Source organism: Ascidiella aspersa, chromosome 1 (assembly GCF_963924565.1).
Source record: "Ascidiella aspersa chromosome 1, kaAscAspe10.2, whole genome shotgun sequence".
NCBI lineage: Eukaryota > Metazoa > Chordata > Ascidiacea > Phlebobranchia > Ascidiidae > Ascidiella > Ascidiella aspersa.
The window spans coordinates 40,805,618-40,831,648 of record NC_139447.1 but is presented as its reverse complement, the minus strand read 5'-3'; the positions used below and the strand labels follow the sequence as shown (position 1 = coordinate 40,831,648).

General features: G+C 37.8%; 1 protein-coding gene across 1 annotated transcript; it reads left to right on the top strand.

The window, feature by feature from the left end:
* The first annotated feature begins 1,194 nt into the window (after nt 1–1,194).
* On the top strand, nt 1,195–26,031 carry LOC146170524 (solute carrier family 23 member 2-like). Its single transcript, XM_083391907.1, has 8 exons — nt 1,195–1,301; nt 7,683–7,806; nt 10,349–10,505; nt 10,609–10,756; nt 10,979–11,084; nt 11,709–11,814; nt 12,271–12,461; nt 25,921–26,031. The coding sequence occupies exons 1-8, from the start codon at nt 1,195–1,197 to the stop codon at nt 26,029–26,031; spliced, it is 1,050 nt and encodes a 349-aa protein (XP_083248033.1).

The following is a 26,031-nucleotide window of genomic DNA, read 5'->3' as shown; positions in this document are numbered from 1 at the left end:
TACCGGGATTACGTAAAAAGCAAGGGTTGCGGGTTTTTCTGACGTTGGACGCAGCTTAAATTGGCGTTTAGTGCAAATGTTTACCATTTTTCACTTTTATAAACGCCCTTTGAATAAACATCAGGAAACCTACACGGACATCTACAAGAAACCTTCCCAACAATATTGTGACAGTGATTGAGGCCCAAGCCTAATGGCTTCTTACAATGTGTTTATCCACGCAATTCTTGGAAGAGTTCGCAAAATATTGCGTTTTTTGCAGCAGTTTCATTAGGATTCATTTATGAGGCATTAGGACACTTACACAGACAACGTACAGCAACCCTAACCGAGTATAAACTATACGCAACATTTGGAATAATTTTGCAAAATATCGCGTTTATTTCAGCGGTTTGAACACTAAGCAAATTTACTTTTCAAACAGGATCGCTGGATCTTGGATGCAGTATGCCACCTACCGGGATTACGTATTTGCACGAATTTCGCGCAATTTGAACAATTGATGCTACGACTTTTTCACGTTTGTTAGTCATTTTTGATCGACATATGTCACGGGTTTTCGTTACGTAAAATATGCGAAACGTCTTTAGTTAAGATTGTGTGTTTAGTAGCTCCATTTAAAAAAACACACAACGTTGCAATTTGGTTTGATGTTAAATATATTTTTTTAAATTATCGGCTATAACATGCGGCTTCAGGAAAAAGGTTATACAATGCATTAATGCCGCTTTCACACAGGCTGTGGGAGTTACTCTGATTGTGGGGAAGCATTAGGTTAAACATTTTTTGTTAGACACACGATATGACATGATTTGAAACACATCACATGATTTAAAATTTCTATTTAGTGACATGCAGTGTAAGCGTTTAGGCATAAGCAAATTTGTTATGACATTGAATTAATATGTTTGCATTTTGCCCTTTACGAAGTTCTTACGCTATCCGTAACATTCTTTTTTGGATATATTCTAATTACCACATTTATCTTCCATATTCATGGTATATAACATGAGGCTAGCAGGTCAACATGTAACCAATACCTATACAATACATGCCTGGACACGACTGCGATTCGTCAAAAATGCTTCTGCCGTGTTACGCTTCACTGAATTTACCACGCCTCGTTGATTTCTTAGCGCTCTTGGCCTCTTGGTATGTTTTTTACCACAGTTATTATTAGTCTTGTGCTTTAATATGGACAAAACCGAGAATTTTGATGACGAAGAAGATTTGGATGAAGCCTTGGAGCAAATACTTATTGAAATAGAAATGGATATTTCGTCAAACCAAGCAGACGAAAAGTATATATGCGAATCGTGTAAAAAATCCTTTTGTACATCACGAGGTCGTCAGTCTCATATCAATAGACTGCATATTGTTTCGGAATGCGACGCCATCACTATTGATAAATTAATGTCTCTTTGGAAAATTGCTGAAGAAAAATGTAAAATATACGTTTCTTCATTAACATTAGAAAATTTCGAGTTAACTTTGGATAGTGTATTGCAAATTTATAATCAAAATATAAAAATGGAGGATTTTAGCCAAAATTTTATGTTGACGGTTCACAATCAAAACTTAAATACCAGGTCAGTGCTGATAGAGCTTTTTCCAGCTTTGTTGAAGCAAAAATTGCACTGATTTTGAAAAACAACATGCTTCCATCAATGATACTGAAAGAGATATTTGCTACTACATAAGGGGAGAGTTCTACGTTCCCTGTATTACAAAACGGGCGAGGTTTTAATTCTGCAACTAAAAGGAGAAAATCCCAGCAGTGTTAAAAATCTTTGGGGTATAAATGAAGTTGCAAAAAATATTTTTCTGCAGTCTGAATTAAATGTAAAATCAGTACTTCAACAGGAATCTGCACGTGAACTTGATCCTGCATTGATTGCCGAAGAAGTTTTGCTTTCACAGAAAAAGTTAATTGAAAAATGGGTTCAAGACTTGCCAGTGGATGTCAACCAAACGCATTACTATGTGTTTTCAATTTTGTCTAATATTATTAAAAAATATGTCCGGACTAGAGGGCATTCATATGCCACCCACTTTACACAACTGTTTCACAGAGCCCAAGTGTTAAAGCGCAAAGTTAAAAAAAAAGCAAAAGGTCAGGGTGCATCATTTCGTCAGCAGTTGGCTTCTTCATCAAAATCTACAGTTTGATAATTTCAAGCTACATAACTGCTTTCATAGCAACAGCCAAGAGTAACCAGTTTAATTTTCCATAGTTTCCGAATATGGGGCTATGGGTTTCAGTTCTGGAATATAAAAAAATGGAAAACCTGGACAAAGGGCGACTCCTTGACGATGGGGTCCAGGCTTATTTACCAAGTTCGCCCGGCTAACAACCTGGTTTAAAGTTTATTATGCTCTTCAATAAAACAAAGGTGAATAACATGAATAAAAGTATATAAAAGACAAAAAATGTGTATATGTCATGGCGTGCAACATAAATCGGTTTGAAGCCCACCTCTATAGGGTGGGAAGGAAAAACAAAGCTAGGTCCTTATCATTTTGAACCTACTACTTGTGTTATAAATATTTGAATTACACCATACTTCCCTCAGAAATTACATTGCCAAATACTGAACGCTTCAAGCCCCTTGTTACATTCAGTGCATGAGCCCGTTGGCTAAATTCCCTTAAATTTGGATTTAAATTACAACCACCCTGTTGCCGCACCTGTCCGAAAAACGCCTCCAAGACATCCTGGGATAGACGTCTCAGAATAACATATTTGGCACCACTAGACAAAATAATTTTTGTAATAGTAACTATTAGGATTTCGCAGTGAAAATCAACCCATTTTTTGTTGCATGGGAAATCTTCATTTTTTCTTTTTCTGGTGCCGTAAAACTTTCTCCATTCTGTTTTTTTCTTGCTTCCACGACTCTGTCCCATTCCTGAAAATAACTTATAAAATCCTGCTCCAACCACTTTAGTCTCCAGTAATTAACATCATAGAATGGTGCTTTTAAAGGGTTGCCTTTTCCTGTACTGGAGTTGCAGATATCAAAGAAATCATTTATGAGTTGGCAAAACTTAGAAAGTGCCTCGTCACCTTTCTGTTTCAGGGCTGCAGCAACAGACCCTGACAACACCTGAGCAGCCAGATTAACCTTCATTTTGTCAAATCCATTGGGATACATGTGCCGTACTGTTAACTTGTGGAGCATCGTTAAGCACTCAGCACCAGGTTCACAGTTGTTATGATAAAGTGACAAAAGTGATGACCAGGTTAAATAGCCACTATTCCATAGGAGCTTGGATCCCGAACGACTGTTACATAGGTTGTTTCTTGCTGTTTTAAAAAAGTGACTTGGGTCACTCACGAAGAATAAAGTCCTACAAAGCATAAAATGTTTTATAAAACTTTATAATCATAACGACAGAACTCTTAGATAACTCAATACTCACTTATGTGGTTCAACTGGGTTTGGAGCACAGTGTGGAATTGGGCTTCCATCTGGTAATGCCGCCAGTATGCAAAACATTTTTCTGTTCATCTGACACCCATCACCTACATTAGTTTCTCAAAAGTATTTATTTGCAATATATATGAAATTAATTAAAATAACATGCTGTATGATAATATTTAACCAACATGTAAACCTGAATTTTACAATTATTAAACTTTTAATAAATGTAGGACATACCAATAAGTGCCAAACAACGAAGGTTAGAAATATGGAACAGAAGACTAATTGCTTGCATCACAAGCGACAACAATTCTTGTCCATTGGCAGTTGTCGTGGCAAAATGTCCCAACAGCACAGAAATGTTTGAGTTAGTTATACCTAAAATATAAAACTAGGTGCAATTTGTTTTTAGAAATATGAAAAATGACATTAATTTTAGACATTAAAACCGATTACTGTAGTCTTTTAAACCATACAAACAAAGACATTTTACCTTTAACATAAATTCCTAAGCATTGCTCGCTAACGATTGATTTTCCGATGTTAGGTTGCTGCCCAGATCAACAAATCCCAAAAATTTTGATGATGAGGCTTGAAATACCAATTCCTCTAAAATTAAACTTTTTCCATTCATATTTTGTAAAACCGAATTTACCACCTTGATAATTTTACTTACCACGAATTTTCATCTCATCAACAATAAGCATCACTTGATGGCTGTGGTCATCAATATCGCCTGGTAGATTTAGATTTTTCAAAATGTCATGATCAAATCCAACATTTGGCCGTGTGGCATTTCTTTTAACACATAACAAATAAATTAATAAATATCTATACATCTATAAATATATGTATATCCACTTTTATATGTCCATATAGCAACAGTTAAAATATATATATATACAGTATATCTCACTCATCTGTATATATATATATATATATATATATAGGAACTAAAAATGAAAATCAGTTGTTTACCTATATCTGCGGAGTGTTCTTGAAGATGGAAGAACAAGAATGTCAGTTTCCTGAAGCATTTGATAAGCTTTTGGTCCTTTAGCATAGAGAAGTAAACAATACCTGTAAACATGTAACCATTATTTTATTTTTAAATAAAAACCCAGCAGCAAAACTTACTTTATTAAATCAGGATGATATCGATTGGTTTTTCTACTTTGATGATTAAGAGAAAGTTGTTGTTTCCAAAATTCTTCATAGAAAGGCGAAATTCCTTTTTTTCCTTTAACTATAATATTCCAAGTATAATTTTATATATATATATATATACATAGGATATCCAAAAAGCTGTAAGTGTGAATTACAAACTGACCTTCTTGCATACAACTTTGGATATCAAAAGATTGATTATCGTCCAGTAGTATATGTTTGCTTTGATCCTTTAGTAGCTCCGAAATTTGATTTTGCAGGTTTGCAATGCTAAAATATTTTTCAATTAACATATAATCAATACTACGATCACATTTATTGATTTTAATATTTTATTTTTCACCTTTCATTTTTATCCTTTATGGTGTTTTTTACACATTGTGGTAGTGAACAAGCATCTACTTTGTGAAGGGGAATACCTTCAACTTTGGCAACATACCTCTGCTTTTGTTGCAGTCTTTTTTTGTTTGTCATTGATACCATCACACATTTTGGACAAAATCCAGCAAAAAATATTTCACACAGCAATGACCTAGATTTGATGAAGTTTACAAATACATTACTATACCAATATATTTTAAGTAATTTTTTGGCAAAAAATATAATCTTTTTATGAGCTGATTATCTCTATTTAAAACTTCCGAAAATTTTATATTTATTTTCATATATATATATATTATATCCTGTTCTAACTGGCTTCTTCTAACAAAATGTAATGTTCTTAACCTTAATATTAATCTATATTTAGAACTCTCAATAGGGATGTCTGATACTTGATATTTAATACCGATACCCAGTATTTCGAGCAAAAAGAATCGCGATCTGATCTGTTACCCAATATGGCTGTTAAGCACATACTATACTGGTATCGGATCGGCACCGATACCAACGGGTGAGTACCGACACTATCACACCAGGTTTAGGCTACGATCCTATATTATCGGACATACCAACTATCAAATAATCTGTAAGTGCTTAATATTTAAATAACATTAAACCCAGATTACTGAATAATTATGCATATACAAATTTTATCTGTTTTGGGGTAAACAAAATAAAAAGGTTTGAACATATTATCTAAATAATATATTTTACAAAAGTTCTGTATAACACACCTAACAGCCAATGTTACTGATTGAAGAGGTTTGCAGTGATCAAACGCTTGACTTGATTTTGTTACAATATGTGAAGCTGTCATATTGCTCTCTTCTCCATCTGCTAACACAGACACTCCTCCACAAATTGGTAGGTTCGAAATAAAATTTAAAAGATCTCTTACAGATTTGGACCTAACGTTATACTCAAAAATTTATTTAGAGAGGCCAGACCATCCAAAGTAGTGCACATCTAATTGAAAATTTTCATTAACAAATATTTTATATTTTTGTTGATCGAATTCAGAGACGTGGGAAATGCAAATTTGTGAGAAATCTTTTGCATGTATTTTCCATGTATCACTTTTTGAAACAAGACATTTGGCTTGTTTTAGAAATGAACTAAAAGTTTTAAAGACAATAGAATTTTCTGGATTTCGTGGAGTGGGTGGTCTGCGAGCTACCTTTGTACTGGCTGCTAACTTCACTGGCATGTTTAATGTTGGAATTGATCCAAATTTTAACGTATCTCGTTTCTGTCCTGTAGATAAATAATAATTTATGTTTTTTAAGTAAACTAACATAATGACTATTTCTAAAATACACAAACTTTTCCAAACCAGGAATACAATACAGGTGTAGAATAGTTAAGAAATTGTTTAAACTAACCATGAATAAACTGGTCTGCTTTAAAATGACGACCACATATCTTTACTACATCTCGTTTATATAAATCCCCAATTGCTTTGTCAGCCCTGAGGCCAAGAATAATTTTTTCCAAATCATTTGCCCACTTGAGTTTTTCGCCTGAACAGAATCTTTTTGCTGGCACATGGTAAAGTTGGTCGGGATATTTACCATCACAATCAGGAATACAGCAATGTTTACTCATTTTCAACTAGTCTATGAAAATAGGAACAAAAGTTACTTTGACCAAGGTAGTGAAATCTTGCTCAAGGTTTACAAATACTGGACCAGTAAATAAAAGTCATTGTTAAAGGTAAGTAGGTCTACATGTACACATGTAAGAAGAAGTTTGTTCTTAGCCGACGACCAGTCTGTACTTCAAAGCACTTTACGCAAAAATCACCGAGATCTCCTGTGCACACAACTTGCCTAAAAAAATGTTGGGCATGCGTTTGCCACACCATACAGACTGGGCCAACGAAATCTCGTTACTGTTGTATTACTTTGCCCACAATCCAAATAAAAAGTAACTATATTGTAATTTTTTCGTTCGTGTCGAAAATGTAAATATTTTGGTCTTTAACTAACTTTATAAACTGCAATCCTAATAAACATATTACAAAATCTAATGAATCTCGCAGACTACAACCAACGTAAATTGTTTCTTTTGGTAAATTCAGTCAAGCGTGAGACGGCAGACTCAAATATACAACAAATAATACAGCTACAATGGGCGGGGGAATTCCCGTGTCCATGCCTGTGATATAAGCCTTGATGTAACACTGTAATGTGCAATAGTGATAAAGAGCCACAGTATGTTGGATTGTTTCATTTTGTTTAATCAGACAAAATTCAGGTAGACTTCGTACATTATTGTGATTGTTGTGGTGTAATTCATTTTTAACCAGTTAAAATAACTAGTTAACCTGGGCAACGCCGGGTATTTCGTTGGTAGAGCGACGGCCCCGGCTTGACCGGAGGTCGTGAGTTCGAACCTCACTGCAGGCTAGTTGTTTTTCTAGTCTCCCCTGCTTGCATCATTGATCTACAGATTCGGTGAGTCTGCAATGGCTTTTCGGTGTATCACGGTATTTGTATACTTTTTTACTTCACTTAAATCGCAAAAGTGGGTAAAATTTTACAAAACTTTTACAGTTTCGGTGTAATATATGTGTCTGTATGTGCAATATTTGAGTTTGTATGTGTAATATTTATAACTTTATGTGTAATATTTGTGTGTGTATGGGCAAAATTTGTGTCTGTATGTGTAATTTTTGTGTCTGTCTGTATGTGTAATATTTTTGTCTAGGACGATATTTCTGATCATCTTATTCTCACAACACTTGAGGAACATTGAGATCCCTCTACCACGCTTCAAACCCGGTCCGAGTGAAACTCGATTTGTCAGAGTCAGATTCTTCTCGCTATTTCCGGTAAGAACCGCGTCATATCCGGTATCACCCAGGTTACGTTGGGTCATATCCGGAAGTATCAAAGGTTAATATTCGCGTAGTAAACAGGTTAATATGGGTCACACTTACAGGTGATCCTGGCCGTTCCACTTTCCTGGGGTTTCTACCCCAACAACTCCCTAACCCCACTTTTCACCCACAGGTGATATTGGCCGTTCCACTTTCCTGGGGTTTCTACCCCAAACAACCCTCTAACCCCACTTTTCACCCACAGGTGATCCTGGCCGTTCTACTTTCCTGGGGTTTCTACCCCAACAACCCCCTAACCCCACTTGTCACCCACAGGTGATCTTGGCCGTTCTACGTTCCTGGGTTTTTTACCCCAACAACCCCCTAAACCCACTTGTCACCCACAGGTGATCTTCGCCGTTCTACTTTCCTGGGGTTTCTACCCCAACAGCCCCCTAACCCCACTTGTCACCCACAGGTGATCTTGGCCGTTCTAGTTTCCTGGGGTTCCTACCCCCAACAACACCCTAACTCCACTTGTCACCCACAGGTGATCTTGGCCGTTCTACTTTCCTGGGGTTTCTACCCCAACAACCCCCTAACCCCACTTTTCAACCACAGGTGATCTTGGCGTTCTACTTTCCTGGGGTTTCTACCCCCAACAACCCCCTAACTCCACTTGTCACCCACAGGTGATCTTGGCCGTTCTACTTTCCTGGGGTTTCTACCCCCAACAACCCCCTAACTCCACTTGTCACCCACAGGTGATCTTGGCCGTTCTACTTTCCTGGGGTTTCTACCCCCAACAACCCCCTAACCCCACTTGTCACCCACAGGTGATCTTGGCCGTTCTACTTTCCTGGGGTTTCTACCCCCAACAACCCCCTAACCCCACTTGTCACCCACAGGTGATCTTGGCCGTTCTAGTTTCCTGGGGTTTCTACCCCCAACAACCCCCTAACCCCACTTGTCACCCACAGGTGATCTTGGCCGTTCTACTTTCCTGGGGTTTCTACCCCCAACAACCCCCTAACCCCACTTGTCACCCACAGGTGATCTTGGCCGTTCTAGTTTCCTGGGGTTTCTACCCCCAACAACCCCCTAACCCCACTTGTCACCCACAGGTGATCTTGGCCGTTCTACTTTCCTGGGGTTTCTACCCCAACAACCTCCTAACCCCACTTGTCACCCACAGGTGATCTTGGCCGTTCTACTTTCCTGGAGTCTCTACCCCCAACAACCCTCTAACCCCACTTGTCACCCACAGGTGATCTTGGCCGTTCTACTTTCCTGGGGTTTCTACCCCAACAACCTCCTAACCCCACTTGTTACCCACAGGTGATCTTGGCCGTTCTACTTTCCTGAAGTCTCTACCCCCAACAACCCTCTAACCCCACTTGTCACCCACAGGTGATCTTGGCCGTTCTACTTTCCTGGGGTTTCTATCCCCAACAACCCCCTAACCCCACTTGTCACCCACAGGTGATCTTGGCTGTTCTACTTTCCTGGGGTTTCCACCCCAACAACCCCCTAACCCCACTTGTCACCCACAGGTGATCTTGGCCGTTCTACTTTCCTGGAGTCTCTACCCCCAACAACCCTCTAACCCCACTTGTCACCCACAGGTGATCTTGGCCGTTCTACTTTCCTGGGGTTTCTACCCCAACAACCTCCTAACCCCACTTGTCACCCACAGGTGATCTTGGCCGTTCTACTTTCCTGGGGTTTCTACCCCAACAACTCCCTAAGCCCACTTGTCACCCACAGGTGATCTTGGCCGTTCTAGTTTCCTGGGGTTTCTACCCCAACAACCCCCTAAGCCCACTTGTCACCCACAGGTGATCTTGGCCGTTCTACTTTCCTGGAGTCTCTACCCCCAACAACCCTCTAACCCCACTTGTCACCCACAGGTGATCTTGGCCGTTCTACTTTCCTGGGGTTTCTACCCCAACAACTCCCTAACCCCACTTGTCACCCACAGGTGATCTCGGCCGTTCTACTTTCCTGGGGTTTCTACCCCTACAACCCCCTAACCCCACTTGTCACCCACAGGTGATCCTGGCCGTTCTACTTTTCTGGGTTTTTTACCCCCAACAACCCCCTAACCCCACTTGTCACCCACAGGTGATCCTGGCCGTTCTACTTTCCTGGGGTTTCTACCCCAACAACCCCCTAACCCCACTTGTCACCCACAGGTGATCCTGGCCGTTCTACTTTTCTGGGATTTTTACCCCCAACAACCCCCTAACCCCACTTGTCACCCACAGGTGATCTTGGCCGTTCTACTTTCCTGGGGTTTCTACCCCAACAACCCCCTAACCCCACTTGTCACCCACAGGTGTTCTTGGCCGTTCTACTTTCCTGGTTTTTTTACCCCCAACAACCCCCTAACCCCACTTGTCACCCACAGGTGATCTTGGCCGTTCTACTTTCCTGGGGTCTCTACCCCAAACAACCCCCTAACCCCACTTGTCACCCACAGGTGATCTTGGCCGTTCTACTTTCCTGGGGTTTCTATCCCCAACAACCCCCTAACCCTACTTGTCACCCACAGGTGATCTTGGCCGTACTACTTTCCTGGGGATTCTGCGCGGTCCTCACAGCCACCGGGGTATTTCCCTCATCGGAGACCGAGTACGGGTACTTGGCCAGGACCGACATCAGGGGAGGTGTGCTGGCCCAGGCCGCCTGGTTCCGGGTTTCCTACCCAGGTTAGTTTAATCCCTTATGTTTAAAGGTATTACGAAAGTTTAAAATTCAGGAATTGCTGATAACCAATTTATTTGTGACATCAGCAGAGGTGTATTGTTGCAGGACAATGGGGACTTCCGGTGGTGACGGCTTCCGGTGTCCTTGGGATGGTGAGTGGTGTCCTTGCTTCGATGATCGAGTCGATAGGCGACTACTACGCATGCGCACGACTGTGCCGCGTGAAACCTCCCCCGAACCATGCAATTAACAGGTCAGTGGTGAGCTCACAAACCACAATCGGAATGCAGGAAGCCCAACAACAACATTTCTGACTTAATGAGATATTTCTGTCACAACGGCGGTCGGATTCAAGGGGAGTTTGTCGTAAAAACGTTATTCTGCTATTTATTCTATTGTAAGGTCTTTTTTTTTACTTTGTCTATACTTCAAGTTTGAAAGTGGTTTTGTTTGTAACTTATCTGTGACGTCACAGAGGCATTTTCATGGAGGGGATCGGTTGCGTCATTTCCGGTTCGCTCGGCACCGGAAACGGAACTACGTCATACAGCGAGAACATTGGAGCGATCGGGATCACAAAGGTGTGACGTAACAATTGAACCATTTATTGATAAATAAAATGTTTGGGGAGTTTCTATTGCAAGGATTTACAACTCCACGTGAGATAACTTGATCAGCAACAACATAAAAAGAAACAAACACGTTTCACATTCGAATATTTGTTGAATCTGCACCAGCTGTAATGTTGATTAATCACATGATTTAGGAAAACGTTTAACTGTAACTTGTTACTTGCGAAATTGAGCACTTGTCAAAAATATTGGCCCAAAATGGGTCGCACATAATGACCGGGTTTGACGCCTCTTCTATTGGATGGAACTTTGTCACCACCAGCTCAGCCAAGCGGGCAATGAAGTGTAAACTTGGTTCAACTCTACATTACGTCGCACTTTAACCCTAACACCACCCTTTGTGCGTCAATAGTTGTGTGTGACGTCATGTGATTCTGTTACACAACAAAAGCTGGCTCACAACGATTCGCCATTTCTCAAGATATATTCATTCTATTAGATTGAACATCCGATATTATTCCCTCCATTAGTAAAACCTAAATGCGACCAACAATGATTTATAGAAGAGTTGCAAACATTAGATTATATTCGAATACTTACGTCACAAACGAACCACCGATGTTCCGTTTCTAGGTTGGCAGTCGGCGCGTCATTCAAACCGGGGCTGTCATCATGTTAATTCTAGCTGTTATCGGCAAGTTCGGCGCTCTTTTCACAACGATTCCTGATCCCGTTGTAGGTGAGCATACGTAAACTATGTATCACATTATGTCACAGGCGGTATATTGTAACATTGTAACATGTGCGTGACGTCACAGGCGGTATATTGTAACATGTGTGTTACGTCACAGGCGGTGTATTGTAACATTGTAACATGTGTATGACGTCACAGGCGGTGTATTGTAACATGTGTGTGACGTCACAGGGTGTATTGCAACATGTGTGTGATGTCACAGGCGATATATTGTAACATGTGTGTGACGTCACAGGCGGTATATTGCAACATGTGTGTGACGTCACAGGCGGTATATTGCAACATGTGTGTGACGTCACAGGCGGTGTGTTGTAACATTGTAACATGTGTGTGACATCACAGGCGGTGCATTGTAACATGTGTGTGACGTCACAGGTGGTGTGTTGTAACATGTGTATGACGTCACAGGTGGTGTGTTGTAACATGTGTGTTACGTCACAGGCGGGATGTTCTGTGTGGTGTTCGGGATGATCGCTGGGGTTGGAATGTCGAGTTTACAATTTGTTGATCTCAACTCATCGAGGAACTTGCTCGTTATGGGGTTCGCCACCTTCATGGGGATTACCCTTCCGGAGTGGGTGAAGGCCAACCACACCCTCATCGCAACTGGTGAGTGGGAAACCCTCCATGGGGTAAATCGAACAAGCGACCTTCGTAACTCGCTAATGCCTCGCAGGAAAGCGAACCCGCGACCCTCGGTGGCACGTCTTAAACTGGGCTCGTGCGACTTGCATTTTAAAACGAGGCTTCTCTTTAGTAAAATTACTTAATGCTGTTAAGAAACAACTTATTTTACCGCCGCAAATTTAAATGCGAAATCTGGTGGCAACTCTAATCCAACATATCAACACCAGGCCTACACAACTTAAAATCGTGTGTTGATATGTTGGATTGGAGTAACATACTATACAGGTGCAAATAGCAAATATTCTCCAAATACGATTTTTCCAATATTCTCCAAATCGTATTTCATCGTATTGTCGCGGTAATACACAAAGAGGTAAGGCCGTGAATAAAGTTTCACCCACCATACAATTAACGGAGGGAAGCATTGCGAGTAGAGATGTTCAAAGCAAAATATCGGCGACTCATTTATAATGCTTGCTTTCAATGCGGCGTTAGTTTTTTTTCGGGCGACCAATTACTTCGCGATAATCTTCGCCTAATAATTAAGTGTCAATAGGGTGTATTTACCGCCGCAAATTTAAATGCGAAATCTTAAGGCAGTCTACGCCTCTCTGTTAGCACCTGTCGTGCATCTTGCTCCAACCAGCATACTACCAACATCAGGCCTAAACATCTAGCAAAACTTTCGATTTAATAGTTTGCGTATTGAGAACATAATAGTGTTTTTCATATTGTTTAAAACTACAGATTTAAAGTCTGTTTTAACAGTGATTGCTCGGACCAAGCCATGGTAAAAATTTACCGAGTAAAAGTTTGCAAAAGTATTGCAAACCATAGGCGTTAAACCATTTTAAGTCTTTAGGAGAATGATAATATTTGCTTTTCAAACACGTAAGCTGGCCAAAATGTAATAAAATGGCCATACGCATTATCTACGTAAATTCTATTTATCAAATATATGTTTCGATCATTCCCCAAGTACTACGCCATATTTGAACCCCTTTCGCATCAAAGTGGGGAAGTTTTCGGCCCATATCTGTTTTTGCTTGCAGAAACAAGTTAAGGAAAATGAAAAACAAAATATGAAGTATATAATATAAAATACACAATACAAAATATTAAAAAATAAAAAGTAGAAAATAAAATATAAAAAATAAAAATTTAAAAATGAATATGAAAACAAAAATTGAAAAAAATAAAAATAAAAAATAAAAATTGAAAATGAACACTAAGCCCTGAATATATACCCCCTGACAAAATATACAACAACCGCACCCCCGTCTAGTTCTTTTATATTTTTTTTGGTTTGTTTCAGACCGTTTTTTGTCCAGAGTTTTACAGGAAAACTATAATTTGGAAAGACTTCAAATGTCCATACAAGATGGAGGCGTATATGTAGATGAGCCTTTAAGGGTTTAGAAGTCTATTTACCTAGGAGCCTTATGCTGGGGGTAGAAATTGCAAACAAAATATGACGTCATCGTAAAATTGGTTTTAGCTCTGTACTCCTACCTAGCGGTGGCAATATTTCCTAAAAAGAGGATCTGGTTAAAACGACACCGGTTATACCGACTGTCTCGCGTTAATACGCGTCAAAGGGGCACTGTTAAAGCAGCGAAACAGATTCCGCCAAGGGAGTGCATTTCTGATTTGAAACGCCAGACACAAGTATGTCAATACTTACAGCCGAAACCTAAACATCTTCCCTGCCATAGGCTGTTATCTGCAGTTACGAAAACTATCCATTATGTTTTTATAAGCCTATGGATATGTGTATTTTTACATTTATTATTGCATTAAGCAAACCAAACAATCAATTCTTTGAAACGTATAACGTCACTCTAAAAAACACATACTACGGTATGTCATGGATTCTACACTAAACGCTAACATTGTATAACGTTGTAAACCTAGCAAGATTTAGCTCGTTTTAAGGGAATTGTTGCGCAATTCTATAAGATTTACAAAATTCAACTTTGTATCTCATGCGGCTCTTTGTAAAAAACTTGCCCATTCTGGTCTAAATGTTTAAAAAACAATTCTCAATTGAAAAATTATTTTTTCAAATTTAATGTCACAATAATATGTCAATTGCAGTCTTAGGATTTTAGGAAAACAGTTGGGCGCACAAACGTTTGACGTCTTTTTCGCAGCTGCAGTCTGGGGGAGTTTCTACTGCTCTGTTGTGAAATGATCTTTGGTTGGCTGCATTATATTGAAACTGATGCCTGACCGCCCTAAACAAACACCGCGTAGCGCAATATAATTATATGGGCCGAAAATTTATTTTCGGGACATATCTTGTTTTTGCCGTTATTATATGGGCCGAAAATTTATTTTCGGGACATATCTTGTTTTTGCCGTTATTCTTTTTTGGTTTCCTATGGTTTCCTATGGTTTCCTATGGTTTCCTATGGTTTCCTATGGTTTCCTATGGTTTCCTATGGTATGTTTCAGACCGAGTTTTGTCCGAAGCTTTATAGAAAAAGTAGACATCGTAGAACCTTCAAATTTTCAGACATGGCGTAGAGTGGTATGTAGGTGCTTTGTAAAAGTTTATGAGGCTGCACCCCCAGGGGCCTTTGCTTGGGGGGAAAAACCTGAAATATTGCGTTTTAGCACTTTCTAGCTAACTGCCATCTAGCAGCAGAAAAACTTTCATACAGAACTCGTTCACATTCGCTTGCTTTGTCCAGCTTGTGAAGTGACGAAGCGACTTACCGCCTGCTGGGCTTTATTGTCCCGCGCGTGAGACTTTCATTGTGCGAAGTTGCATGTCCTAAACTGGGCTCGTGCGACTTGCATTTTAAAACGAGGCTTCTCTTTAATAAAATTACTTAATGCTCTTAAGAAATAACTTATTTTACCGCCGCAAATTCAAATGCGAAATCTTTTAGGCAGTCTACGCCTCTCTGTTAGCACCTGTCGTGCATCTTGCTCCAACCAGCATACTACCAACATCAGGCCTAAACATCTAGCAAAACTTTCGATTTAATAGTTTGCGTATAGAGAACATAATTGTCTCGCGCGTGAGACTTTCATTGTGCGAAGTAGCACGTCCAAAACTGGGCTCGTGCGACTTGCATTTTAAAAAGAGGTTTCTCTTTAGTAAAATTACTTAATGGTCTTAAGAAACAACTTATTTTACCTCCCTAAATTTAAATGCGAAATCTGGTGGCAACTCTAATTCAACATATCAACACCAGGCCTACACAACTTAAAATTGTGTGTTGATATGTTGGATTGGAGTAAAATACCATACAGGTGCAAATAGCAAATATTCTCCAAATACGATTTTTCCAATATTCTCCAAATCGTATTTCATCGTATTGTCGCGGTAATACACAAAGAGGTAAGGCCGTGAATAAAGTTTCACCCACCGTACAATTAACGGAGGGAAGCATTGCGAGTAGGGGTGTTCAAAGCAGAATATCAGCGACTCATTTATAATGCTTGCTTTCAATGCGGCGTTAGTTTTTTTTCGGGCGACCAATTACTTCGCGATAATCTTCGCCTAATAATTAAGTGTCAATAGGGTGTATTTACCGCCGCAAGTTTAAATGCGAAATCTTAAGGCAGTCTACGCCTCTCTGTTAGCACCTGTCGTGCATCTTGCTCCAACCAGCATACTACCAACATCAGACCTAAACATCTAGCAAAACTTTCGATTTAATAGTTTGCGTATTGAGAACATAATAGTGTTTTTCATATTGTTTAAAACTACAGATTTAAAGCCTGTTTTAACAGTGATTGCTCGGCCCAAGCCATGGTAAAAAATTACCGAGTAAAAGTTTACAAAAGTATAGCAAACCATAGGCGTTCCATTTTTAGTCTTTAAGAGAATGGTAATATTTGCTTTTCAAACACGTAAGCTGGTCAAAATTTAATAAAATGACCATACGCATTATCTACGTAAATTCTATTTATCAAATATATGTTTCGATCATTCCCCAAATTCTACGCCATATTTGAACCCCTTTCGCATCAAAGGCATATTTTAAGTGGGGAAGTTTTCGGCCCATATCTGTTTTTGCTTGCAGAAACAAGTTAAGGAAAATAAAAAACAAAATATATAATATAAAGTACACAATACAAAATATTTAAAAAAAAATAAATAAATAAAATAAAGTAAAAATTGAAAATAAACACTAAGCCCTGAAAATATACCCCCTGACAAAATATACAACAACCGCACCCCCGTCTAGTTCTTTTTTGGTTTCCTATGGTTTCCTATGGTTTCTAATGGTTTCCTATGGTATGTTTCAGACCGATTTTTGTCCGAAGCTTTATAGAAAAAGTAGACATCGTAGAACCTTCAAATTTTCAGACATGGCGTAGAGTGGTATATAGGTGCTTCGTAAAAGTTTATGAGGCTGCATCCCCACGGGCCTTTGCTTGGGGGGCAAAAACCTGAAATATTGCGTTTTAGCTCTTTCTAGCTAACGACTGCCATCTAGCAACACAAAAACTTTCATACAGAATTCGTTCACATTCGCTTGCTTTGTCCAGCTTGTGAAGTGACGAAGCGACTCACCGCCTGCTGTGCTTTATTGTCCCGCGCGTCAGACTTTCATTGTGTGAAGTGGCACGTTCAATCTGGGCTCGTGCGACTTGCATTTTAAACAGAGGCTTCTCTTTAGTAAAATTACTTAATGCTCTTAAGAAACAACTTATTTTACCGCCGCAAATTTAAATGCGAAATCTGGTGGCAACTCTAATCCAACATATCAACACCAGGCCTACATAACTTAAAATTGTGTGTTGATATGTTGGATTGGAGTAACATACTATACAGGTGCAAATAGCAAATATTCTCCAAATACGATTTTTTCAAATATTCTCCAAATCGTATTTCATCATATTGTCGTGGTAATACACAAAGAGGTAAGGCCGTGAATAAAGTTTCACCCAGCGTACAATTAACGGAGGGAAGCATTGCGAGTAGAGATGTTCAAAGCAGAATATCGGCGACACATTTATAATGCTTGCTTTAAATGCAGCGTCAGCATTTTTTCGGGCGACCAATTACTTTGCGATAAGCTTCGCCTAATAATCAAGTGTCCGCTGCAAATTTAAATGCGAAATCTTAAGACAGTGTACGCCTCTCTGTTAGCACCTGTTGTGCATGTTGCTCCAACCAACCTACCAACATCAGGCCTAAACAACTAGCAAAACTTTCGATTTAATAGTTTGCGTATTAGGCAAATAATAGAGTGTTTCATATTGTTTAAAACTACAGATTTAAAGTCTGTTTTAACAGTGATTGCTCGGACCAAGCCATGGTAAAAATTTACCAAGTAAAAGTTTGCAAAAGTATAGCAAACCATAGGCGTTAAACCATTTTAAGTCTTTGGGAGAATGATAATATTTGTTTTTCAAACACGTAAGCTGGCCAAAATGTAATAAAATGGCCATACACACTATCTACGTAAATTCTATTCATCAAATATATGTTTCGATCATTTCCCAAAATCTACGCCATATTTGAATCCCTTTCGCATCAAAGGCTTAAGTGGGGAATTTTTCGGCCCATATTTGTTTTTGCTTGCAGAAACAAGTTAAGGAAAATGAAAAACAAAATATATAATATAAAATACACAATACAAAATATTAAAAAATAAAAAGTATTAAATAAAAAAAAAAAATGAAAATAAAATAAAACATAAAAAATTAAAAATTAAAAATCAAAAAATTAAAAATCAAAACAAAAATCAAAAAAAACTAAATCAAAAAAATAAATAATAAAAATAAAAACATTAAAAAATAAAAATATTGAAAAATAAAAATAAATAATTAAGTCAATGAAAAATATTAAAAAAAAAATTGAAAAAAAAAAAAATTAAAAATTAAAAAAAAATAACACTAAACCTTGAAAGTATACCCCATGACAAAATAAACAACAACCGCACCCCCGTCTAGTTCTTTTTTGGTTTCCTATGGTTTCCTATGGTTTCCTATGGTTTCCTATGGTTTCCTATGGTTTCCTATGGTTTCCTATGGTTTGTTTCAGACCGAGTTTTGTCCGAAGCTTTATAGAAAAAGTAGACATCGTAGAACCTTCAAATTTTCAGACATGGCGTAGAGTGGTATGAAGGTGCTTTGTAAAAGTTTATGAGGCTGCACTCCCAGGGGCCTTTGCTTGGGGGGTAAAAACCTGAAATAGTGCGTTTTAGCACTTTGTAGCTAACGACAGCCATCTAGCAGCAGAAAAACTTTCATACAGAATTCGTTCATATTCGCTTGCTTTGTCCAGCTCGCGTCGCGACGAGGCGGCTGCTGGCATCCCTGCTGCGCCCTATTGTCCCGCGCTGCAACATTTGTGTTGGAAGTGGCTTGCCTAGTAAAACTATGCACATGCGACTTGCCTTTCATAAAGAGTCCTCTCTAAGTAAAAAAACCTATTGCTCTTACAACACAAAATATTTTACCACCGCAAATTTAAATGCGAATCCTACAGGCAGTGTACACATCTCTGTTAGCACATGTTGTAATTGTTGCACAATTCAAACATATCAACACCAGGTCTAAGCAAATATAATTATACAAGGGCCGCAACAACAAAAAGCTTAAGTTTAACGCATTCTTAACGACGACGTTACAAAGCTACGTCATAACATGGCGTCATAAATAAATAAATCTTGCGTTTATTGGATTTAAATTGGCAAAACTTTCAATATAAAACGTGGCTTATTAGGCACATAAACGTGTTTGCATATTGCTCAAAACTACAGATTTAAACTCTGTTTCAACAGTGATTGCTCAGACCAAGGCATGGTAAAAATTTACACAGTAAAAGTTGGAAAAAGTATAGCAAACCATAGACGTTAAATCATTTAGAGAGAATGAAAATATTGACTTTTTAAACATGCTAGCTGACCAAAATGTAATAACATGGCCGTAAGCATTATCTACGTAAATTTTTATTGATCAAATGTATGTTTCGATCATTTGCCAAAATCTACGCCATATTTGAACCCCCTTCGCTTCAAAGCCATAAGTTATTATATTATTATATACAACTTATAATTGTGTGTAGATATGTTGGATTGGAGTAACATACAGAACAGGTGCAAATAGCAAATATTCTCCAAATACGATGTTTCCAATATTCTCCAAATCGTATTTCATCGTATTGTCGCGGTAATACACAAAGAGGTAAGGCCGTGAATAAAGTTTCACCCACCGTACAATTAACGGAGGGAAGCATTTCGAGTAGGGATGTTCAAGGCAGAATATCGGCGACACATTTATAATGCTTGCTTTAAATGCGGCGTCAGCATTTTTTGGGGCGACCAATTACTTCGCGATAAGCTTCGCCTAATAATTAAGTGTCAATAGGGTGTATTTACCGCCGCAAGTTTAAATGCGAAATCTTAAGGCAGTCTACACCTCTCTGTTAGCACCTGTTGTGCATCTTGCTCCAACCAGCATACCAACATCAGGCCTAAACTTATCTAGCAAAACTTTCGATTTAATAGTTTGCGTATTAGGCACGTAATAGTGTTTTTCATATTGTTTGAAACGACAGATTTAAAGCCTGTTTTAACAGTGATTGCTCGGACCAAGCTATGGTAAAAAATTACCTAGTGAAAGTTTGCAAAAGTATAGCAAACCATAGGCGTTAAACCAGTTTTAGTCTTTAAGAGAATGATAATATTTGATTTTCAAACACGTAAGCTGGTCAAAATTTAATAAAATAGCCATATGCATTATCTAAGTAAATTCTATTTATCAAATATATGTTTCGATCATTCCCCAAATTCTACGCCACATTTGAACCCCTTTCGCATCAAAGGCATAAGTTAAGTGGGGAATTTTTCGGCCCATATCTGTTTTTGCTTGCAGAAACAAGTTAAGGAAAATGAAAAACAAAATATATAATATAAAGTACACAATACAAAATATTTAAAAAAAAATTAAAAAAAAAAAAAATTAAAATAAAGTAAAAATTGAAAATAAACACTAAGCCCTGAAAATATATCCCCTGACAAAATATACAACAACCGCACCCCCGTCTAGTTTATGTTTATTGTCGCGTACAAATTGCAGTGATGTGATTCTAGTGACCTCCAATGCAGACAGGAACTAAAATACGTGATGAATAGTGAAACATACTAAACGAATGGAATTAGGCTACGCTTAATCAAAACCGGAAACTTTTACGCGCTTGCGATTACATAACAACGTTTATTTATTGCTACAATATCATGAAAACATAATTATTCGCAAGGATTAGGATGAAGCAAAATTTTGAATTTTAACTGGTAAAATTAATTACACAAAATCTGCAAAAAAAACTCTCGCTTGCAATGGTAGAATATAATGGGCAACAAAAAAAGTTTTTTTTTTAAGTTTTTGTGGTCTTAAGTACCAACAGGTTTACTGACGAAACTTGGTGAATATCAGCCCCCTGTAAATAAAAGTCCTAACGAAACAGAACCTATCTAACGGTTTAAGCCCGTGTTCATGTTTTAAAAGAACCTAACGAGTTTGCCGCAATCTTACAAGTGGAACATGCACTTAATGTTTTTTTTAAGTGTACAAAGCAAAATATTTTTACTTTTAGCCAAAATACACACTTCAAAGAACCATTACAATATCCATTACCAAGATTAATATTTGAAACGCAAAGGCCTGTAATAAGTTATGTCAAAAGTCGAATATTAGACAAGATCAATTTGAAATGTGTAGTACAACTTCAACATTGTGTACAGCTGTTTGGACTATAAATTCGATAGCCCATAATACGTTAAAAGGAAAAAGTTGTGGAGGCTGTCTCGCGGTAATAAGTGGCAAAGGGGCACTTTGCAGCCAAACAGATTACGTCAAAGCGTTGTATTTTTGCTTTAAAACGCCAGAAGCCAGTATGCCAAACAAATACAGAAATAACCTAAAAGTCTCCCTGGCCATCGGATGTCATATGCAACTATGAAAACTGTTTTATATGTTTCCACAAGCCTTTAGATTTCTCGCAGTATAAACAGTTCATCGGAATGTATAACGTCAACTTGAATTTATGCGCAATCTAAATTTTTATCTGAATAAACAAATGCGTACGGCAATACGGTAAGAGATAGTCTTAATGAATTCTAGACTAAAATCTCACAGTTTTAGAAGGAAATATAATTATCGAAACTACGCAAAATATTTTGACTATAATGGTAAAAGCAATCATTTAAATCAGTGGTTCTCAACCTTTTTTTTTTTCGTGGCCCATTTACGTTGCAAAAAAATTCTGTGGCCCAATATTTTTTTATGAAAGAAAAAACTTTAAAATAGGTTTAGAACAAATCACAGCAGAACATATTTAAAAACAGATTATTTATTGAACCGTGCATTAGTGAGATACTTGCGGCTGAACAATAAATTTACATTCCTTCCCCCCCAAGCCATTATTCCTGTAAAATTAAATATAGTGACACAAATAAAACTAAATCTAGCTTTTTTAAATTGGTCTGTGGCCCACCTCAAATGTTGTTAAGGCCCACCAGTGAGCCATGGCCCACTGGTTGAGAACCGCTGATCTAAATTATACAATTAAGACGATAAAATGATAACAGAGCGAAATCTGTCGTGCAATACTATTTACTAGGGTTGCCATGTTTTTTACATCATCTCTAATAAACAATATAATGATTTAAGGGGCAAAAAAATGTCGGAAACGTCAAAAAGTTTTTAAAGTTTTAAAAAACTTGCTGTTGTCACGCGAAACAGACTGCAAACAAGCAGCTTAAGTTAAGTGTTTTTGCGCAAAGCGCGAAAAAGTTGTTTTAATTCTTTAAAACTTTATACCAAGTTCATTGTTCGTATTTAAAAAACGGATTTTGGTAATTGAGCCTCAAATAGTGTTGAGGGTCTATAACAGCGGAACTTTTCTAAAAATTTTGCCTGGTGGACCCGTTGCAATTATTTTGCTATTTCGCGGCCCTATAAAATTTCAAGGGTGAGTTGACCCATATTTCTTGTAGTACACTAGTGCAGTCACGATTCTTTCTAATGTTACAACCTTCGAACTCAGGGTGGTCCACGGTTGACTGCATCGCGGGCCACAATATTTCTTGCATATTCTTTGCGGGCCACATAAAGTAGGCTAAATGCGTACCAGGAGCGGATCAACGTTTTTCGTTTGGTTGAGGCATGAAATGTTTAAAGATAACGCACAAAGTAATATCGAAAGACGGATGCGCTCCAGAAACTTGCTTCTGCCGTCGAACCAGTGCGCAAATAAAATCGAATGTTATGAGACTGCGAAAAATTTGCGCATTTGACAAAAATTTTAATTAGAAGACTGCCTTTTATAAGCGTAGAATGTTCGCGTAAAAGAGATGTTGCATATTCCCCAATCGCTAAATTACAAAGACGTTATCATTTCGCGCAAAAAGGTTTAATTAACCAGATCAATTTGGCTGAAAATGCAACTGGGGTTGGACCACCTTGTTCTAACTCAGTGGTCGGCAAACTGTGGGCCGCTGCCCAAATGTGGGCCGCACAGCCATTTTTAGTGGGTCACAAGCTACTTTTTAATAGTTTAGTTTTATCATGTAGTTGTGGGCCGCGTGAATGCTGTAGCCTACATATATTATTGCATTTTAAAAGCTGGTAAGAAATTTTATATTGTCTCAGCGTGTGGCCCGCGTGCTAAATGTGGCCCTGTGAGTGCCTATCAAAGCCACTTTAACTATGTAAAGTTAACGCACATTTTTTTCGCGCTACGGGCGTATACTTGGTTGTGTAGTATGTTTTACATTTGAAATAGCGGTGTGTTTCGGCATCGAGGCGCCGTTTAATATTTCACCATTTCTTCGTTTTAACAGCCTAACGCTGTGTAGACTAAGACTTTCCCAAAAAATACAACTTCTACAAACATATATATAGTTAATGTTTTTTAGTTGGGGAACAAATGGTTCACTTGAGTAGCATTCTTTGCATGAAAATAAACACTTTTTCTGTACGGACATTTCAAGTTAAAAGCTGTGGTATATTGGCGGATAGATTAAAGTTAGTGTTTAGACTTCTAAATCCCATTTACGAGGAAACTAAATCCTGCAGATGTAAAAACGTCAAAAGTGAACCACTGGTCCCACATCTCCCCTACGTCAAAGTTCAACGTTTTGCCAACCGGATTTTAGATTCACATTTGCGCACGAGTTCGTTCGAGGATAACTAAGAACAATTGTTTTATGGCGTACCTTTGTGACGCCAATCTAATGCCTCAAACTCAAAACAAATATCCTGGACCCGACCTTTTTTCGTAGTGATTTTACGTATTGGGCCTCCGAAAGCTCTTAAAAGAGTTATTTGGGCCGCGACAAAAAAGTTTGCCGACCACTGTTCTAACTAATGCGAACGATTCGCTGATAGCTAACTTGGACAACTAGATGAATCTAGTTTTCTAATTCATTGAATTAGAGCAAAATGCGGCTAATTCTAATTCTAATCTAATTTGGGAATTGCTTGTTTGCTCTAATTCTAATTCTAATCTAATTTATGAATTGCCCGTGTGCTCTAATTCTAATTCTAATCTAGTTCGGATTTTTCCAAAACTGCTACTTTGTCCAACGGCATTTTTAGTCACTCAGTTGAAACACAGAATTTCAATTAAAACTCTTTGGTTGGAACGAGTTGTATGTAATTTTTACAGTCTAAAAAGCATCAAAACGTATAAAAAATAACACACACATATTTACCATTCGCGTTGTAATACGAATAAATTGCGATTAAATTAAATTGGTTGCAAAAACTAAATGTGATTCTAGTTCAAATTCTAGTTGAAATTTGTTTTTTTTAGGAATTCGTTAATTCTAATTCTAATCTAATTTGAAAAAACTCAAAACAATCTAATTCTAATTGTAATCTAATTTAGAAAACCTAAAATGCTCTAATTTTAATTTTAATCTAATTTTAAAAAGCTAAAATAAATCTAGTTGTCCAAGTCTGGCTGATAGCAGGTAGTACAGCATAGATGCTTTATGATGTCACAATAGACATCATAAAACACGCTATGATCGAATAATAAAGCATAACTAAAGACAATAAAGATGACAGATAATGTTTAAAACATAGACTAATGTTAAAAGACTTAAAAGACTAATTCTCCTTGCGGACCCTCTGAAACTGCTGTACGGACCCCAGTTTGGGAACCGCTGGCCTATAATATGGTACACATAAAGTTAAACTTTGAAACTTAACATATTCGGCTTTTTTCAACTTTTGAAACTTAACATATTCGGCTTACTTTCATTTTTTGAAACAAGTCAAGAAAGTACAACTTAATATAAACCGTAAAACGAATAAACCAGAGCGTAAGTTATAATATTACAAAAACTAACCTGGTAAATAATCTATTTATAATGACCCAATTATTGAATCACCCATGAAAATAAGGCCCTGAAAAATACCCCCTGACAAAATATAAAACATCCGCAACCCCGTCTAGTTTTGACTTGTTCCTTTCTTGGACGAAATTTCTGGATTCACATCAGTAGTTTTGCTACAACTTCATTATAAAAATGTGCCATTCAATGTGCCGTGAAAATGAAAATGACGTTTCTTTCTCGTATTTTGATGTTTCGTGTTCATTTCACAGATACTTTGTTGTAATCCATTTTAGACAAGTTCATAATGATATTCAACATATTTGTATCTGCATTTGAATATTCTCATTTATATTTTTCACGTTTTTTATTTCGGTTGTGGATTTATCGCAACAAATCTTTCGTTTAAAATACAATCTTGCCGAAGACAACTGAAGCAGGGATTGCAACAGAAGAGCTTTAGATGTAAAAACTAACTTCTTGTGTTTTTCCGCATTTTTTCACAAAGTTTTTGCATTTGTGGAACTTGAATAAAAATCATTAGAACGCTCCTAACAAGTTTCTAAATGAAATTTAACAATTAACTTTAACCTAGTAAAACTTTTTCGAGTTTTCTTTATTGATCTGACGCGTTGGTCTTTGTGCGTCATAATTGATTTTGCCGCCATGACATCCCAGCAACCCAAACTACATAGACAATAGGGTGTATCTTTATAGAATCGAAAACCATCGGCGGCAGGTTTTAGCCAGTCGATCACTGCTCCGCTGACGCGTATATTGACAAATAAAACTCATAGTTAAAAACATGAGTAAAAACAGGATCAGACGTCTATTATAATGTTTTAATATTTTATTGTTTACTTTTATTGGTTTGTTGATGGCTGCGCTCTGATTTTATTTATTTGTACTCTTACAGGAACTGATGATGCCACTTTGGCGAAATATATTTTCCTTTAAACAAAACGTCTGATCCTGTTTTTACTCATGTTTTTAACTATGAGTTTTACTTGTTAAACTACATAGACGTTTGTTTATTTACTTTTTATTTCTAAAATCAAATACATTTCCAACACAATATTAAGAGTTGGCACCAGTAAGTTACTTGCCACAGAACATTTTCCACGGGTTTAGGGACACGTTTCGCCACTAGGTGGCCGGGTGTGTCAGGGAGCAGAAGAATTCGGGCAAAAAGTTTAAAGTTTGCGGCGGAAGGTGGGAATATTATTTCACCGACTTGTTAGAAGATTGCCAGCCGAGCTGA

Coding starts and splice junctions, on each gene's coding strand:
- LOC146170524 (XM_083391907.1), top strand. CDS start 1,195: ATGGACAAAACCGAGAATTTTGATGACGAAGAAGATTTGGATGAAGCC. Junction 10,506..10,608: donor GTTCCGGGTTTCCTACCCAG/GTTAGTTTAATC, acceptor GTATTGTTGCAG/GACAATGGGGACTTCCGGTG. Junction 11,815..12,270: donor GATTCCTGATCCCGTTGTAG/GTGAGCATACGT, acceptor GTTACGTCACAG/GCGGGATGTTCTGTGTGGTG.